This window comes from Patella vulgata, chromosome 2 (assembly GCF_932274485.2).
Source record: "Patella vulgata chromosome 2, xgPatVulg1.2, whole genome shotgun sequence".
Taxonomy (NCBI): domain Eukaryota; kingdom Metazoa; phylum Mollusca; class Gastropoda; family Patellidae; genus Patella; species Patella vulgata.
Genome location: NC_065880.2, coordinates 46670449 through 46689667, shown reverse-complemented (window position 1 = coordinate 46689667; position 19219 = coordinate 46670449). Strand labels below are relative to the sequence as shown.

Genomic DNA, 19219 nt, shown 5'->3' with positions numbered 1-19219 from the left:
GAGACATTTGTGATATCTGAATCGGATGCAGAGAGGTGAAATAACAGTCAGAATAGAATCTGATATTTCATTATTTAACGGTTGTTTTACCCTATGGGGAATTTTTATCCTCCGGTGAAAACTTGACGCCAGGTCCAGAGATATAGATTTAAAGAAAAACACATACAACGTCATTTAAATGCATTGGTGATATGTTCTTTAATTAAAATTTGCTTCTTGTCATCCCAAATTGGATATTTTATACGGTTTTGACCAAAATTGTGTATTTTTTTTAAGATTGAGCTTTTATTTAAATTTGTGTATATTTATAGTATTATTCGCACTTTAGATAATAGATGTTGCTAAAATGAAATGTAGGTGTCCTTGATCTATAAAAAGGGCATTGGCGATATCATTATTATCCATACTTTTGGTCAATTGAGCTTCACCACCACCTCTGGTGGCATAATTAGAAAATAGCCGATATAATTGTAAAGGCATAATTTTATGCTGGCGGTGTGGCTATTCCAACACAAAATGAGAATGTGGTCTAAGGTTTGGGTTGTAAGAGAAAACTATAGACGTCAGTCTTTTCACACCTCTTTTTCAAATAGAATAATCCCATTTACTTGTATGGAAATTGTCTACGTCATTCTTGAAAATAAACACGATGGACATCAATAGCTGTCCGTTATAAAGCATCAGATGGTTATAAGCATCAGTGATTGTCTGGTGAGAAATATATTAGAACACACCCATTTGTTCAGTTTATCAAAATTAAAGCAATTATGGCATAAAATAAAATTTCTCTCCACGATATTTTGTGTTCTTTGTAAAATGTCTTTAAAATGATTTATTTTCTTTAGCTTGGCGATATTATAAAGATTGTTATATCAGCAAGGCGTCGCTTATCCATGAGAAATAAAGTGATCATATGAAAGCTATCAATGTAAGATTTATTATGTTTGTATATACTTGACTTATATTATACAATTACCCTTTAAGATATTAATATACAATTACGTTTAGTAGATAGACGTGTTATGGAACTAGCAATGCGTTTGATTTGTTTACCAGATTCAACTTCGCTGAGTAATAAGAACATTCAGAGGTCAAGAAATTCTATTTTTATATAAAACACGAGTCACAAACTATTACTGTGTCCCACAATTATCACCATTCATTTCAGTGCCATTCAATACCGACTATCATATACTGGCCTATTTTGACAGTTCTTTGACAATTGCTTCCTTTGCCGGTCGTTACACTATTTGTGCGGTCTTTTCGAACGTAAAATTAGAAGAGAATTGCCAAGAAAACAAGTGTCTTTATATTTGCATCATATCTTATAATGACAAAAAAAATCACCTAAACATAAAACCCATATAATTATAAAAATTCGTAGCAATGGTGTAGTTGTAGAACGTGGGGATGGGCGGGGTGGGTTTGGCACCGTCGTAAGTTAAGATAGGTTTGTAACTAAACGGTTGCTGATAGATCCCCATTCGAGCTTTGTATCGAATCCATATATTACTTATAAGAAACTTGTATTTCAGTCTAACCAGCTATAATTGTACCAAACGGGTAGTCAATGGTAAATTTAATGCAATACGAACATTTTATGTGTTGCCGGGAAATAACCTTTCAAGGGAGGTACACAAAATACGTGCTTTATCAATCTGTATTTTGCCGGAACGTGATAGTTGTTATGTTAGGATATTGGACACACGACTAAAATATCTTAGTATTTTTAAAACCCGGTTTCCACTTGAAAGGGGTAAAACATCAACAGGACCGACCGAGGTTCTCTATACAAATTTGTAATCTGCACAAAAGATGAAAATCGAAACGTGTCAACCCAATTCTAAACTTTATTTTTTACCTAAATCAAAGCGTTTTATCTCCGTTCAGTTGACAAAGGGTGCGTTTTCTTGGTTAAGTTAGTTTTGAAAAGATCAGAAACAAAAAACGACATGTTTCACACATTCAACACAATACAAAACCTTGTCTGTACATAAGTTACAGGTCATGAACATACGTGAGTTTTTTATGCGTATAACATTACATATGGACAATAGGTAATTTGTGTACCTCACATGAAGTAAATTATTGTACATATTAAATAAACATTAGTTATACATCAAGAGTATTCATTCAAGAAAATGACAATACATTATGTGCTCTAATGTTAGGGTTTTATACAAAAGTACCAAACCGTTTGTTACATTGAGAAGTGGTATTAGATATTTTAGAAAGAGTAATCCTTGAACATTATAGCTGAAAATATTTTAGTAAGAATATTACCATAATGATTCTTCACAAAGGTTGCTGGACAAAGCGCTTTAAATTTCTAATTTCTCTATAAATAGTGGACGTTGTCTTTTAAATCGTCTGAAAACTGGCTGAGTGTGTTTGGTTGGTCTAGGATGCGCCTTATCGATATAAGAGTCACTTCCCCTATTTGCAAATCTTATAAACAACCTATGTATCTCAGATTCAGGGATTTTATTTTAGACTAGGCATGTTGAAGAACCTTATCGACAGTTAAATCGGGGAATATAAATTTCGAAATTATTGGCAAGGTTCTTCTGCTGCAAATATGTTTGCTTCACGAAATTCTGATATTTTGCCGAAAAGCCCCGCGACACTTTCCAGCTTGGTTTCCGCGTGTTAGTGGTGAAAGAGAGGGCGCTGGCAAAGAGTCGTGTCTAATCATAGACTAATACCCAGGTTACTCAGGTGTGAAGTGAATTCTATAAGAAGGTCTATAATACTAATATACGTGTGATTATCAACACATTTTAATAGTTTAGGTCACAGCTATTAAACAGTTATATGTTTAAATCTGGGAATATTTAGATGTTATGAATACACCATTTTACCTACTACTTCTATTAAAGTTATATCTATATAACTTAATAGATCTAATTCTATAGCATATTAAACTATCATTAGATGTAACTTGATCGTGGGAAATATATTTTAAACATCAATCAGATCTGTTTAAACGATTGATCAATATAGGTTACAATTTTCCAAACGGTCTACATTCTTTATATCAGTCACGGAAGTGGAAGGATATATACCACTTCTCATTTATTTGGGAATTTCACAGCTAAAATAAAATGTGATATTATGCGTTGTTTTCTTTCTAAAATTATTGATGCCAAAATGTTATATCACGTCAAACCAACCAAAAGTAAAGATATAATGAGGATTATATGAGAATAGAGCTGTGTAACAGACGGGCTTGGTGTGCGAGCCGCGAGCCAGAGTATGATTACTCTATTTAATTCAAATCACCTGATATTACTTTGTCATGGGAATTTTATCTCTTCGTATTCAAATGTATAGTCTGTATTATATTGCAAATCTAGTATGTGTATTAGCGAATCTAGTAAGGTTATTAGCCATTTCTTTAATTCAAATACCCAATTTCAGTCGTATTTCCCCCAGAAACACCATGCATTATACATTGATCGAAATGGGGAGACACTTCGGTCTACCAAGGTGTTCATTCATAATCAGTATTACCATGAGCTTTTCCACACTACAAACAGACAAACATAACATCTATATTCTAAAACCAAAAGGAAATCTTGGATTTACACTGGGCTTAACCAAACCAGTAAAGAAAAGCGTGTAAACTATTTCTAATGTACCCTTAAAAAAATAAGTGAGCGGTATTTATTCTAATTACACGTGGGGTCAATAGAAAAGCAGAAAGTAAACAAGTCAGTGTGAAAACTCTCACCTATTTATGTAGTTTAGTCAGGCACAAAAAGAGCGCGAACTGAAAATAGACAGTCGTGTGGTTTTGTCCTTGATGGAATGAGTCGTTCATATAAAAGAAACCTCAATGGGTCTAAGTACACGTATGATTATTAGCAACGCTTTTGAGAAAGGACACCAACCCGGGTAGGACTCCAATCCGAGTATTAAAGTTATTATCCCAATTAGAAACATGTATATAGCCTACCAAAGTTAAACAACAGTGTATTAGATATGTGAAGTTATATCAGGTATTTTAGATAGAGTGACCACACCCTATATAATACACGACACTCGTCGTTACTTATAGCTAAGTGAGGAGATAGATTTGAATGGCCAGTAAATTGTAAATAAATAAATAAAATGGGCGATAACCACAGTTTTTATCCTGACCCCTTCATTAGCTAGTTATACGAATTGATGAACCAGTAGAAATACTATTTTGCGTTTAATCCGATAAAAAATGGGGTCTTATTGCCAAAACAAATAAAAAGCAGCCAATTGATCACGAGGTCGGTGAATATTTAAAGGGAAAGAACTCCAATTTGCGCAATCCATGCAGGTCCTGGGCATAATATATTTTGAACATTCCGATAATCTTAATCTGTACAACCACAAAGAGCACAACATTTCACACTCATCTGATTAAATTAAAATATTGAAGAGGGTTGGCGTTTCCATTTCTTTTATGCCTCGACTTTCATGAAATCAGGGTATAGAACTAGTATTTATCTCCCATTACCTTCAATGTTAAATCCATCATATTTCTTGGCCTATAACAACTGTTTTTAAACATTTCGATGATCTTAATCTTTAAAGTCACAAAGAGCCCAACAAATTATAATGATCACATAAAAATATTGAAGTGAGGGGGGGGGGCTGTTTCGATATTTGTCTACGCCTAGTCGAATTAATCTATAGGCTGTAATCATGAATATTCAACAAAATCTGACAGAAAATATATATTGGACATTCTTCATCGATTATAGATCCATTGCCAACACAGATTGCATTACAGAAGGGCAAACAGCAAGAAAGCGATATAAATAGACGAACTGCTTTCATAAAATCAGGGGAAATAATTACTAGTCTTCGGCCATACACTAACGGGGACACGACTCCAATTTTGTTCGCTATTATCTTAAAATGTACATTGTGTCATTCTCGACCTAGATCCATGTTTAACCACAAAGAACTAATTCACATATAGAAGGGGTTATTATTGCTTAAAACAACAATAATACCCGTACCTTATTTTATCATTCCTTGAAGAATCCATCACACACAAAATCAAACTAGAAATTATGTAATCTCAAAAAAAAGCTGCAAAATCACAACATAAAGTTGCTGAGAAACAAATAATGGCCAACCAATAGGTTCCTGACAAGATGTATGGCCGTCACGTATTTGTGAGGTATAACAGGTATTGATGACACTGGTCTGTGTAAAGATGTATGGGCGCTGACTGAAAACTTCTGAGCCTATCTGTAAAAGACCTGTACAAAGTCGATGGTTTCACTTATTTTTCTATATAGTCCCCTTCTAGGTGTACACATTTTGCCAGCGATGTTGCAAGGCCCGGGTGCCGGCCGGGAAGAAGTTTTCTTAAACCACCCTAAAAAAAATGTCACTAGGAAAATGACGACCAGTTAGTTCCTTTTTTGGAAACAGGTGTTCCATGGTTGGAAATCAGAACAAGAAATTAACAGGATCTGCTTCAAAAAGGCGCAGATTGTCACGGGACGTCGGGAAACTGACACGTTTCTGATCCGAAGTCAAGAACTTTGGTACTCATCTTGCAGAAACTTTTGTCATTCCTAACTCATTGGCGATAATGTGCTCAACACTCTCATGATCCATGCCAACAATACTGGCAAAATGTTGAGTGGCCAATCGTCGATCAGTCATATCACCATGTCATGCATGTGGACGTAATAGCTGACAATCTATGCTTTCTATATAAGAAAGAGCGAGGTTAAATTTCCCTTTCGACAACATTTGGAGTTCCTAGGGAAGACAGGGTGCGAGCTTCCTAGTGAGGTATACCGTTAGATGTCTCGGATTACAGGCCGGGCGAGAACATCTTGTAAAACTGTCAAGAAGTGTGTGGCTCTTGCCACCTTTGGGACTCTAAGGGATCAGCATATGGGCTTCTTAGAAGAAAGGACTCTCAGCCTCTGGTTTGAGGCTGGGATAGAGACAATGTAGTGTTTTAGCCGTTAGGTCTGAGTTCTAGGCTTGTTAAACTCAGACTGTAGATGTTGTTGTTATTAAAGATTTAACGTCCAATACTGTAGATATCATAATAACTCCTAATGTACTATTATAGCTGTTGTAGTTTAATGTATTTGATATATAAACAAAGTTATAAAAACACAGTGTCCCAGAGTTAATTGATCATATACACAACGTGGAAATCAGAGTAAATTCATCTATTTAATAACACCGTAGTGTCACACTTGATCGACATTGTGTCTTGCCCAAAAAAGCTAGATCAAGCCTATTTTGTGGCTTCCTCTGGCAAGTTTCTTAGGAAACACTTGTCTATGATATCACCCTTGGTGGAAGTTGACGTAAAACTCCAAGAACAAACGAACGATTACACCTGATGACTGTCCTATAGCCATGTTTGTCCATTTCTGGTGATTTCAATGGGTAGGTTCACAAGATGATCCGGTATGATGGCAATAATAACACTACAGTTGTAGTTCGTATGTCTATGATTCATTCAATGATTGTTCTTGTTGATGGCAAAAGTTTGTTGCACCCCAATTGATCTATCATTTCAGGCTTAGACCTCAGCCAACCCTCGTATGAGCAATGGGGTTGTCTCTATCACCATCTGCATATCCCAGCTGATTTGAAAGAATAAAATCCTCAAGATTCTTGCACGACTCTGAATTCCCACAGGGTTACCGCATATAATTCCGCGATATCCGCTGCACAGATGCATTGCCTCAACCTAGTATCACAGGCATTAAAATAGGTTAAAGATACATTCCAACGAGAGTATTTATTTGGTAGTTATTTCCAATAAATGTACAAAATAAAATGTGAAAGTATCCCCAAAAACCACTCTGTATCCTCGAGTGCCGTAAGGGGGGTTTCTTATGTGTTGATCTAATGGTTAATGGTTGTGAGAACATTGAGAGTATTAAGTGTCCAGTATATAGGGCTCTGTGATTAAATAGCAGAAAATCCAGGAATTTCCTTAGGTATAATTGAATAATAGATTCTCCTTAAATCAAGTCCCGGGCTGATAAAAGTACATTCTTCGGATAGTTTTCAACAGATTAAAATATATTTAGATGGATTTGAATTAAACATTTGATTGATAAATTAGTTTAAATGATTATGTTTTTAGTACATATCTACCATCAAATCACAAGGTGTGTACGCGATAAGGCACTATGTCATGAATTCCACTCACATCCTGATCCAATTATCTAACAACATCTTTTGCCATCTGATAGTCGAGTTTGCTCAAAATTTGTGTCTGGTTTAATTAGAGAATAGTATTTTATTTACTTTATTGAAGATCACAACCTTTGTTCACGGTAATTATTGATTATAACCTTCTTTAATCTATTATTGCAGATGTAAATAATTTATACTGTTATTATGACTTATCAATCTTTATATATTCCACCTTAGCACTGTTTTCGGTGAACTCCTCGATTAGCGCATAAAGAAAAAAATCAGAGTTATCTTTCCGCTTATTTGATAATCTCGCTTACGGGGAGGTGGGGTAGTGGTATTCATCTTAAAGGGAGAGTTTTAGACATTTTTGACTTTTGATACTTCTAAGTTGTTCAAATGAAGTTCCCCAGTCCCATATGTTAGATGGGTATACTTCACCTGTGTATTTACTGTATAGTAAATTATCTTTTTTAATTATCACTATTTGTAATACTATAGGGATTATTTTAGTTCTATGAAAGGTGCCCTGTTTAATATATTGACGTGGTTAAACCAAATGGGTGACAGCGAGAAATAGACTAAGTAGGTATTTTGCAAGATTCAAGTTTCTTAGACTAACTCAGAGACATTTTCTGCCACCATCAATTGCCGAGAGTAGTGTACTATCGTCCAGTCATCCAGTAGACGTGGTACAAGGGTTAATCAGCGAACTGGATGTATGAGATGTGTTGTTGACGTTTGGGAAAGTAGGACGAGGGGAAATGTGTAGGGAGTGAAGTGCTGTAAAGGGATAGTTAGATGTATTATGAATGGTTAGAGTGGCTGTGGTGTTACGGTGAAATACTATGCCGCCACCGTAACACCACAGCTTTATGATTTGTTAGACAGGAGTGATGTAATGGGTGTCAACAACTGGGTATGCTGGTACCGTCGCAACGTAGCCGTAAAATATATATTGTGGGGGGAAGGGCGGAAACGGAAAAATATACAATGTTGACAGTATGTGCCAGGCATGAGGCTGCGCAGACCGAGCGGCAGCTCGATAGGGAGTGTGTGGGAGGGTCACCCTCATAAAAAAATTTTTTTTTAAATTTCAGTTTTCTGTAAGCAGTGAAAACACTATTTTGGCATTGTTTGCGGGGTTAAACCTAAAAATCACATTAATACACCTATTGCACGATATTGTGAAACTAGCTGACGAAGACAGCTCGGGCGGCGATTGTTCGACTCGGGGCTGCTCTGTCAGTATCTAACAAACGCATTTAGTTGGCGTACAACTTTTAAAAACCGAATGTCAGTATGGTATTTCTCACATAATTGGTTATCGCAAAAACAGAGTAAACTGAAAGCGAGTAATCTCGACTCAAACCTATAGTCTATAGCCTACTTACAGTACTACACTCGTCACTAGGCTTCCTATATTATTGTTTGTGGACGGTTTACTACTCAGTGATAAGCCTGCGCCGCAAAAAGAGGTCTCGCCTTTTATTATTAGTATAATGACTTCCTCATGTGCGGCAGGTTAGTTTGCTTCTAAAAACACTGTTTTCCGTTCCAAAAAATACAAAAGTAATTTTCTACCAGATGACCATGGTTCTTTTCACCGAGACTAGATAATTTCTCTCGGTGTAAGGATATAGCTATGGATAAGTTCATACAAGGTCAATAAATCCGCGGTCACTTCGGGTCACACTGTTGAGAAAATAAACCGATGGGTTTGTTTAGTAGCAAATCGAGCGTGAATCAACTGAGTTTGTACTGAAAAATTTTTGAGTGATATGTATGAACTGTCTTCACACATTCGGTTTATAATTAGCGATATACAGGTACAGTGGCAAGTGTTGTACTTCACAGACTGTTTACCTCCGAACTACCTCCGCACGAAATCCCCGATTTGGGTACTTGTTAAAAGAAAAAGAAATAGTACCTGTGCGCATGCCAGTAAAAAAAACCCTAAGAGTTCGCGCATAAAAATGCCCGAACGTACCAGCGCCAGGCCATCCAGTCCTAGCCGTGATTCAAGCTGAGATAACACCAAATTACCACTATTGCGGAATCGGTCTATTCTTTCTTGGTGCCTAGACAGACAACAGAATCGTCGGTTTGTATTGTTCAGGACCTTCTGGACACTCAGGCTTTTCCGAAAAAACTTTCATGACCACACGCAAATATTAAGGCAAGCCACTCGAATTAACCAATGCTACAGTTAGCTATAATAGACTGTTGTCGAGAACGATGTAAGGAATAAAGTAACCTTATCTAGAACACCTGATGCCACTTCCCATATGAATGTAAACTGACTTTCCTGTATATTAGAGTAACTTTGATGTGCAGTTGCTTATCCGCGAAAGGCATTTATTCGATTTCATACAATCGTTTTAACAGCGGGAGGGAGGGTACTCCGGTAATTTAGTTTAATTTTGTTTTATTTTCACAACAAGCTCCCAATCTAGACATATTACTTTGTCTAACTATCAACTACTAGATGGACAGTCTGTTGTTCAACGATCAAACATTTATACAGAACTAACAAACTAAGGACAAGGTCAATGAGTCTTATGTTAATAAACAACACTAGAAACGACTTCATATTCGCAACAGCATATCACTGTTGTTTTTTTTAAGTTTGGTGAGAATGATTGGGGTCTTGAGAGGACGAGCCCTATCGATTTTTAGCGACCTTGCGTTCTGGGGTTATACACACCCCTTTTCCGAAAACCTTGTTAAGGCCATAGAGGATACAGTTTCGGTGTGAAGCATCTTGAAGTGTCCACGCCCCTATGGCATCAATCAAATTCAATTGAACAAATTTGAATGAGTACTACCCTAGATAAAACAAAACTCACGCAACATAACAAAAGTTACATTAGTACGGTGTCAACACATCCTGAACTTTGCCTAATATAAGGGGTTCACAAACTTCAATATGTTATACGATCAGAAATTATATGTACGTGTATTGTTATCGAATAATTTCAACTTTGATATATTTTCTCCACACATTTTGTGACTTTATGATCACTTATACGGTTGGGTTGAATCAATAATTCAAGTGATGTTGACGGTTTATTATCAATAATCACCCATATGGAACTCATAGGTTATTGCTAAATGATAAGGACAGCTCAATATTTCGTCATGGGTCACGAGATGTAAACAGGACTAGCGCTAATCCCAACCCTGACCCTGACCCTAGCCCCAATGCTAAACCTAGCCCTAACCTACAATCTCGCCAACAATTACGTGCCCTAACCTTATTACATCTCAACGACCTTGCCAAATATTGAACTGGCCTTAACAAATAGATTTAGCCGTCATTTTAGCCCATATTAATAAGATCTGGTCGATTCTGTTGAAAATTGCAGGTGACACCTGCCATCGAACTTAACTTTAGACAGCATAATTTTATGCAGCAAAATGAGATATTGACAGGAATTTGATCGATTTGTATCAATCCGTAACTGTGCCTTGGTACTTACTTTGACAACTTTATTATTTCATTAAATAACGATATGAAACGGGCAGGCTTTACCAAACGGATTTTGGTGCTCATTCTGCTATACGTCTTTGTGTTTTTCTACAAGCTGTTTCCTGTTTTCTGGAACAATTCGTCACGTGTGAATAAACGCAGCATTATCCATAATGATCACATACCAAATAATCTGGTAGAATCGTACTATCGGACTAACTATGGATCGTGTCAACATTCCGTAATAAAAGAAAACAACATCAATTGTAGAGGACTTATTGAGAATACAACCATATCCAAACTTATTCCCATCCATAAAGCAAGGATGTGTAAACTAAATAAAATTACAAAAAATTGTAAATTATTTCGTCAAATTAATGGATACGAAGATAAAGTTATCACTAAACTGGAAGAAGATTTCCCAATAGCTTTTGGAATTCGTCTACATAAATCTGCAGAACCAATAGAACAGATTTTAAGAATTATTTATCGCCCACACAATTTTTATTGTATCCATGTCGATAACGGCAGTGATATCCGCGTATTTAATTCTTTAAAATCAGTCGCCCGATGTTTTGACAATGTGATCATTTTGTCTCAAATACGAACAATATACTCATCTATAAGACTTGTAGAAGCTGATTTATTGTGTATGAAAGAAGCGATGAAATCAACAATTCAATGGAAATATTTTCTTAACATGGCAGGTCAAGAATTACCACTTAAAACTAATCTGGAAATAGTTCAAATTTGCCAAATCCTACAAGGAAGAAATGATATTGAATCTGAACCAGCAAACGATGTTCTCATGAACCGGATGATGTATGAATATAATTTTACGAAATATCGCTTGAAAAAAACTGATATCCGCAAAAAGCCATTCGCACCAAGAAGTTTCTTCAGAAAAGGGAGCGCTTATGGAACATTTTCTAGAGAATTTGTTGGATTTGTTTTATCTAGCGACATAGCAAAAGATTTGATGGAGTTTTTAAAAAACGTTTGGGCCCCTGAAGAGACATTCTTCAATACCCTTAACTCCGTCGAGGGTGCACCAGGTGGTTACAATATTAGTGTTAAGCATGGGACTTTCGATTTCATATCCCGAGAGGAAATCTGGAAATGGGATCCCGTTGTATGTCATGGTACATTTTACAAAGATGTTTGTATATTTAATAATCGAGATCTACCGTGGCTGGTGAAACAACCTGAAATCATCGCCAATAAGATGGAGGGAGGTTATGATCAAGTGGTTATAGATTGTATAGAAGAATATTTATACAATAAATCGTTACAAGCTGATATATTCGCATTAAATAAAACACATTACAAACAATACCCACACACCAAAGACCTATATAAGACTAACTGATAAGTCTGAAAGAAACACCTGGGTATTATATTATCGAATCAAGGACACATTTTTTTAAGATGTGTATACATACACCTGTAAGTATAATTCAAAACTATAAAATAAATAAACTGTTTAAAATTTGACAATGAATTAACTTATTATGTTCTAAGATTTGACAATATAATAAACAAATTTTAAAAAACTGGAATAAATGGTTTTAAAAATGTTGCATGCAGATATTCATATTAACTCAATGAAATCTACTAATTTTTAGAAATAAATAAACAAATAAATAGAAAAATCTATTTGTTTGAAAGGTTTTGAAATAATGCCCCATAAGCGATCTACATGAATATAATAAATTATCAATTTATTTGATTAGTATTTCAATAATCAATATGGAATTAGAATATTCGAATATTAACATCAACATTCGATGAGACCACTAGTGTACATATTTTAGTGTAGTCAGTAATAACAAACTTAGCATCAGCTGCTGTTGAAAACGTAATAGTTGATAATTCCGGTGTTTCTATTTACTGTTCTGTAGAAAGTATCCCCATAGCAAATATATCTTGGTGCAGATCGCAACAGGAGGGGTGGGGGGTCTATGCTAGTAGTGAATACACCATACCTAACACTACCTGTCAACAAACAGATGATTATACCTGTACAGCTAGTAATAATATTGTCAACCTGTATCTAAAACTATTCCACTCCATGTAAGATGTCAGTATATAAATACCATAGACAATCGATTTCAATGACCAATACTTGTGGGAAACGTTTCAGCACTTATTTCCCCTGTAGACATCCTCTGGTATACCAGAGTATTGTCCAGGAATCATTCACGTACACTACAATTTCCTTATAAACCCCACAGGTGCCTGACAAATGAAACCTGAACTTATTCTGTACCCGAATCGGGATTCAACGCCTTGCGAAACAGTGCATTTTAAAGGTTATAGGCCTATCTGATGAACTGTGTGTTTGCTCAATAATAGCGTTTGTCGAACAATCTTATATTTATTTTCACTTGTAAATTGCTGTAATATTTCAGGCAGCCCGGCTGTTATGGGGACGCTGTGTGTGTACCACTTGGACAGACCAGTATAATATTAATCTATGTTTTAGCTTATCCACTTCCCGTATTCCCTTGGTATTATCACCAACAAGATGGCAGTAAACAACCAGGTACCATAGTTACAGGTTATAGAAGTAAACAAACAGGCGATGGTCTGTCATCATGCAACATTGGCAAAACAAGGTTTGAATATGATGATGTTACTAATTGTCTGGATAGCATCTCCAAAATTAGTAATTTCTAAAGAAGACGCAGCAAATGACGCTGGTATCGCCATTGGATTTGGTATTGGTCTGCTTATTTCTGGTATGTTATGAAGCGACTGGATACCACCAACGGTACAATGTGTAAGTGTACCATGGAATGCAAAGTAGGTCGCAACTAAAGCAGCCGTTGATAGTTTGTAGATAGGTAACACATAACACAAACGTTCGTGAAGTGAGGCAGTGTCATAAATATTATTTACTTATTAAATTGCCTGCAAGTAATCAGAAAGTGTCAGTTACACCGACTGGTGATTCAAGGGGAGATAACACCAAATTACCGTCGTTGTTCAGGTCATTCTGGACACTAAAGGCATTTCCGAAAAAACTTTCATAACAATACGCAAACATTAAGGTAAGCCACTCTAACAAACCAATGCTACAGTTAGTTATAGAGACTGTTGTCGAGAACGATGTAAGGTATACGTTTCTAGAACACCTGATGCTACTTCCCATGTAAAAATATATTGGCATTCCTGTATATTGGAGTAACCTTGATGTGTAATAGTTTATCCGCGAAAGGTATTTATTCAATTTCATACAATCGTTTAATTTTGTTTTATTTTCAAGAAATCGTCGCAGACGGGTTTCCGACACAACAAGCTCCCAATCTAGACATATTATCACCGAATCTACTTTGTCTAACTATCAACTACTAGATGGACAGTCTGTTGTTCAACGATCAAACATTTATACAGAACTCACAAACTAAAGACAAGGTCAATGAGTCTTATGTTAATAAACAACACACAAAATTACGAAGGCGCCACATGGCTAGAACAGACTTCATATTCGCAATAGCATATCACTGTTAATTTTAAGACCCAATTGAAGTCCCACCTTACCGACAAACGTTTGAACATTTACAGCTTTCTGATTCTCTGCATGTAATTATGTTCATCTTATTGTATATTGCATATTATCTATTACATATATAATATTTGGACAGTGGGTGTTTTTTCGTTTCTTTTAGTTAGAACGTTGTATTACATGTTAGCGTTCGCGCGCTGTATCATAAAGTCTGTCATTGAGTCGACTGGCGTGGTTTCGAATCCCCGGTTGTACGTTGTACGTGGGTTTTCTGCTGGTCCGCTGGTTTCCTACCACTGCTAAAGACCCCTACGCGCAAGCGAATTATTGAAATAAAATTAAACCATATGTTAGTCCCAAAATGACCTAGTTTGTGTCGAGTGGACCTTAATCCCCATGTCTCTCTCCCTCACATTTATTGTATTTTAGTTTGTTTATTTTATATTATGTTTATATTTCCATGAAGGCACAACTGTAAAATGCAATCGGAGACTTTTTAATTATAGTTTCAATAATAGTGTGGGTTAATACGTCGTCGCCTCTTTCCGTCCGTTTGCCATCCAGTCAACAGTTATCTTGTTAACGGATTTTTTTCACATTTGGTGAGAATGATTGGGGTTTTGAGAGGAAGAACCCTATCCATTTTAGCGAACTTGGGTTTTGAACTTATACGCACACGTTTTCCGAAAACCTTTCTTAACGCGATAGAGAATATAGTGTGAGGCATCTGAAAGTTTGATATCAATCAAATTCATTTTAATAAATTGGAATGAGCACTACCCTAGATAACAAAAATCACGCAACATAACAAAAATTACACTAGTAAGGTGTCAATTCAAAAATCCTGAACTTTGACTATGGGGTTCTGCAACTTCAAAGATAACTCGAAGTATACGATTCGAAATTATATTTATTGTTATCGAATAATTTCAATTTCGGCATATTTTCTCCACTCATTTTGTGATCACTTATACGGTTGATCTGCAGAAAATTTAACAACTGCAGTCTCCGTATTCGGTCACACCTGTCATCGAGCTTAACTTTACACGTATCGACAGGAATTTGGTGGATTTATATACGTCCGTAACTGTGCATTGTATACTTATTTTAACAACTTTATTATTTCATCAAATAACATGAAACAGGCAGGATTTACCAAACGGATTTTGGTGCTCATTCTGCTATACGTCTTTGTGTTTTTCTACAAGCTGTTTCCTGTTTTATGGGGTCACGTGTGAATAAACGCAGCATTATCCATAATGATCATATACCAAATAATCTGGTAGAATCGTACTATCGGACTAACTATGGATCGTGTCAACATTCCGTAAAAAAGGAAACAACATTAATTGTAGAGGACTTATTGAGAATACAACCATATCCAAACTTATTCCCACCCATAAAGAAAGGATGTGTAAATTAAATAAAATTACAAAAAATTGTAAATTATTTCGTCAAATTAATGGATACGAAGATAAAGTTATCACTAAACTGGAAGAAGATTTCCCAATAGCTTTTGGAATTCGTCTATATAAATCTGCAGAACCAATAGAACAGATTTTAAGAATTTAAGGTTCAGCAGTAGTTCACGATTCTTTTATCCAAATCACCAATCTATGGTAAAATTAAAGAACGATTATTACCAGAGCCACTACAAATCCTGTCAACATTCTGTGGTCATCGAAAACAACATTAGTTGTATAAAAATAATTAGCAATTTGACCAGTGCATCACCTATGGCCACCAATAAAAAACGATTGTGTAACTTAACCAAACGGACGTAAAACACAACTAACAAGTAGTAGTTTTCGCTACTCATTTGTCTGTTTAAGTTATACTTAACCAAAACTTCTGAAAATTGTCAGTTGTTTCGTCAAATTAACGGGTACGAAGATAAAGTTGTTACTAAACTGGAAGAATATTTTCTGCTAGCTTTTGGTATTCGTCTGCATAAATCTCCAGTACAAATGGAGCAGATTTTAAGAATTATTTATCGTCCACATAATTTTTATTGTATCCATGTCGATAACGGCAGTGATATCCGTGTATTTAATTCTTTAAAATCAGTCGCCCGATGTTTTGACAATGTGATCGTTTTGTCTCAAATACGAACAGTATACTCATCTATAAGACTTGTAGAAGCTGATTTATTGTGTATGAAAGAAGCTATGAAATCAACAATTCAGTGGAAATATTTTCTTAACATGGCAAGTCAAGAATTACCACTTAAAACTAATCTGGAAATAGTTCAAATTTGCCAAATCCTACAAGGAAGAAATGATATTGAATCTGAACCAGCAAACGATGTTCTCGTGAACCTGATGATGTATGAATATAATTTTACGAAATATCGCTTGGAAAAAACTAATATCCGCAAAAAGCCATTCGCACCAAGAAGTTTCTTCAGAAAAGGGAGCGCTTATGGAACATTTTCTAGAGAATTTGTTGGATTTGTGTTATCTAGCGACATAGCAAAAGATTTGATGGAGTTTTTAAAAAACGTTTGGGCACCAGGTGGTTACAATATTAGTGTTAAGCATGGGACTTTCGATTTCATATCCCGAGAGGAAATCTGGAAATGGGATCCCGTTGTATGTCATGGTAAATTTTACAAAGATGTTTGTATATTTAATAATCGAGATCTACCGTGGCTGGTTAAACAACCTGAAATCATCGCCAATAAGATGGAGGGAGATTATGATCAAGTCGTTATAGATTGTATAGAAGAATATTTATATAATAAATCGTTACAAGCTGATATATTCGCATTAAATAAAACACATTACAAACAATACCCACACACCAAAGACCTATATAAGACTAATTGATAAGTCTGAAAGAAACAACTGGGTATTATATTATCGAATCAACGACACATTTTTAAGATGTGTATACATACATCTGTATGGTTCAAACTAAGTATAATTGACAATGGATTAAATATGTTTAAGATTTGACAATAAATAAACAAAATTTAAAAACTGGAATAAATGGTTTTAAAAATGTCCACACAAAGGACATATTCTAAATACTGATATATACTGAGACAATGAAAACACCCCACTTTTATAAATGGATGATTGTAGAGATCAGTACTCTCAAACAATTCATCTGGACAAATCACGATTTTATGCAATCTGATTAAAATACAGATCTGTATTTCGTTTCGTTTTTTTTTATACTTTCGAAGATCTGATAAGTTGTACTCGAAGGTCGTGTCAGGGGTCGTACGAGCGGCTTTTGACCCTATGACGTGACACATTCATTAATCATCGTTGGAGTTTCTAGTGATTTACGCACAATTCCGTGCATGACACGTCAAGAAGTCGACGTAACGGACTGTTTCGTTGGCTTATCCCTCACTTCAACCAAAACACCGGTAATATAACAACTCTACCAAATCCTAGTGTAGTAAAGACAAGAAAAACGAAATTTGAACTATAAAAAAACGAAACGAAATAGGATCAGATTGGATTTAATGTTACAGGCGTGTGATATAAAATGTCGCTTTTAAAGATACGTTCCCGTGTACAAACTGGGTGATATGATGATGTATTTGGACGAAAACTATATTCAAACTAATAAATCTATCAAAATTTTGCTTCAAATCGTTCTCAAAACACTGTTTACGCGAGGGAATACCTCTGCTATAAAAAATATATTAAAAGAGGTCATGTTTGTGTCTCGTGATTTATATACCAAAATTGCCATACTTTTATTGGAAATAACTATCTGATAAACACTTTTCTGGGAAAGTATCTTTAAAAAGTCAGTAAAACTACTATACTTCTATGGAAGGGTTGACATCTGAACTCCAAGAAGAACGCGTCATTGCTTTAATTCACGAGGGCACGGGGACCAGAGCCGTCGCCTAACGGTTTGAATAAAATAAAACCAAGTACGAACAATCCAAACCATAAGACAGAATTCGAAATCCTAAAAAACGTTATAGGCAAAATAGTGTATTCAAGCAAAATAGTGTAATCAGCAAATGGACTGCTCCTCGTGTACAAATTACACGACAAACAGTGGTAACAGGTGTCCGGAAGAGTAAGCTTACCCTGCCTGGCGCCACACCCGCCATAGCTGCATCCAAACTATTAGGCGAAATGTCGGTAAAATAGCGTGATTGGCCAATGAACTATCGGTATGCAAAATGCACGCGATGAACTGTGTTAACGATGTAGTAGATATTATCAGGGAGATAGTAATAGTATACGTGTCAATTAAATATATCTAGAATAATAGCCGAGAGAGACACGTTATATTTACCAATCAAATCAATATGACGGCCATAAAACTTTTTAAAGGTTTTAATAAGTTTAGTGCGCAAGTACCCCTGTAGTTGAAGCTTAGATGACAAATGCCTCGATCTACTTAAAAAATCAGAATAAAAGGAACAAGCTCTCGCGTAACGGATTAGCTGAGACACAAACACTCCATAAGCTGGTGATATTGGAATGTTACTACTAATAACTACATTACCATCCCATCCAGTAGACCGTGTCCAGCATCCCACATGCCCACATGCCGCTAGCCTCTCGTGCTACAGCTACTGTGCCGTGGCGGTGGGGGGGGGGGGTCACGTGGGTGTATCGGTGCTGATAATTGTTATGCGCTTTGTTGGACTCTGTGCCAGACAGCCAGCCTTGACACAACGCTGCCACTGACATTGCGTCTCGGTGAAGTTCCCCCAATATTGCCAGGTGAACCAAACCACCACGGGGTTTTTTTAAAAAAAGAGTTCCCCTAAAAGTAAATATCAGCGTGTATATGCAATGACCGGCTTAATGACCATGAGATCGTTTGTATTAATATTTATTGTGCCGATTTCAGGGTTCATTCCTACTATTACTAATAGGGTTCTACCTCGATGAAATCTCATAGTATTCCCGGCGTCTTTGAATACATCCTCGTATATCATAAAAGCGGAGGAGTTAACCCAGACATAAATGAAAAGGGGTTTAACGTTAAACTTTTCTGCACCAACCGCTCTAATTATTAATACCGGCATCATACGCAATGCAGCGTACTATAAACGCTAGGTTCTTCAATAACTAATAAGTCTGGAA

At 36.0% G+C, this 19219-nt stretch overlaps 1 protein-coding gene across 1 annotated transcript; it reads left to right on the top strand.

Annotated features, from left to right (window-relative positions):
• Positions 1-10688: 10688 nt before the first annotated feature.
• On the top strand, positions 10689-12139 carry LOC126810344 (beta-1,3-galactosyl-O-glycosyl-glycoprotein beta-1,6-N-acetylglucosaminyltransferase). The gene has a single exon (XM_050535345.2). The coding sequence runs from the start codon at positions 10965-10967 to the stop codon at positions 12006-12008; it is 1044 nt and encodes a 347-aa protein (XP_050391302.1). The 5' UTR covers positions 10689-10964; the 3' UTR covers positions 12009-12139.
• Positions 12140-19219: the final 7080 nt, after the last annotated feature.

Bases quoted from the DNA above. Each gene is read 5' to 3' on its own strand.
- LOC126810344 (XM_050535345.2), top strand. From the start codon at position 10,965: ATGTGTAAACTAAATAAAATTACAAAAAATTGTAAATTATTTCGTCAA.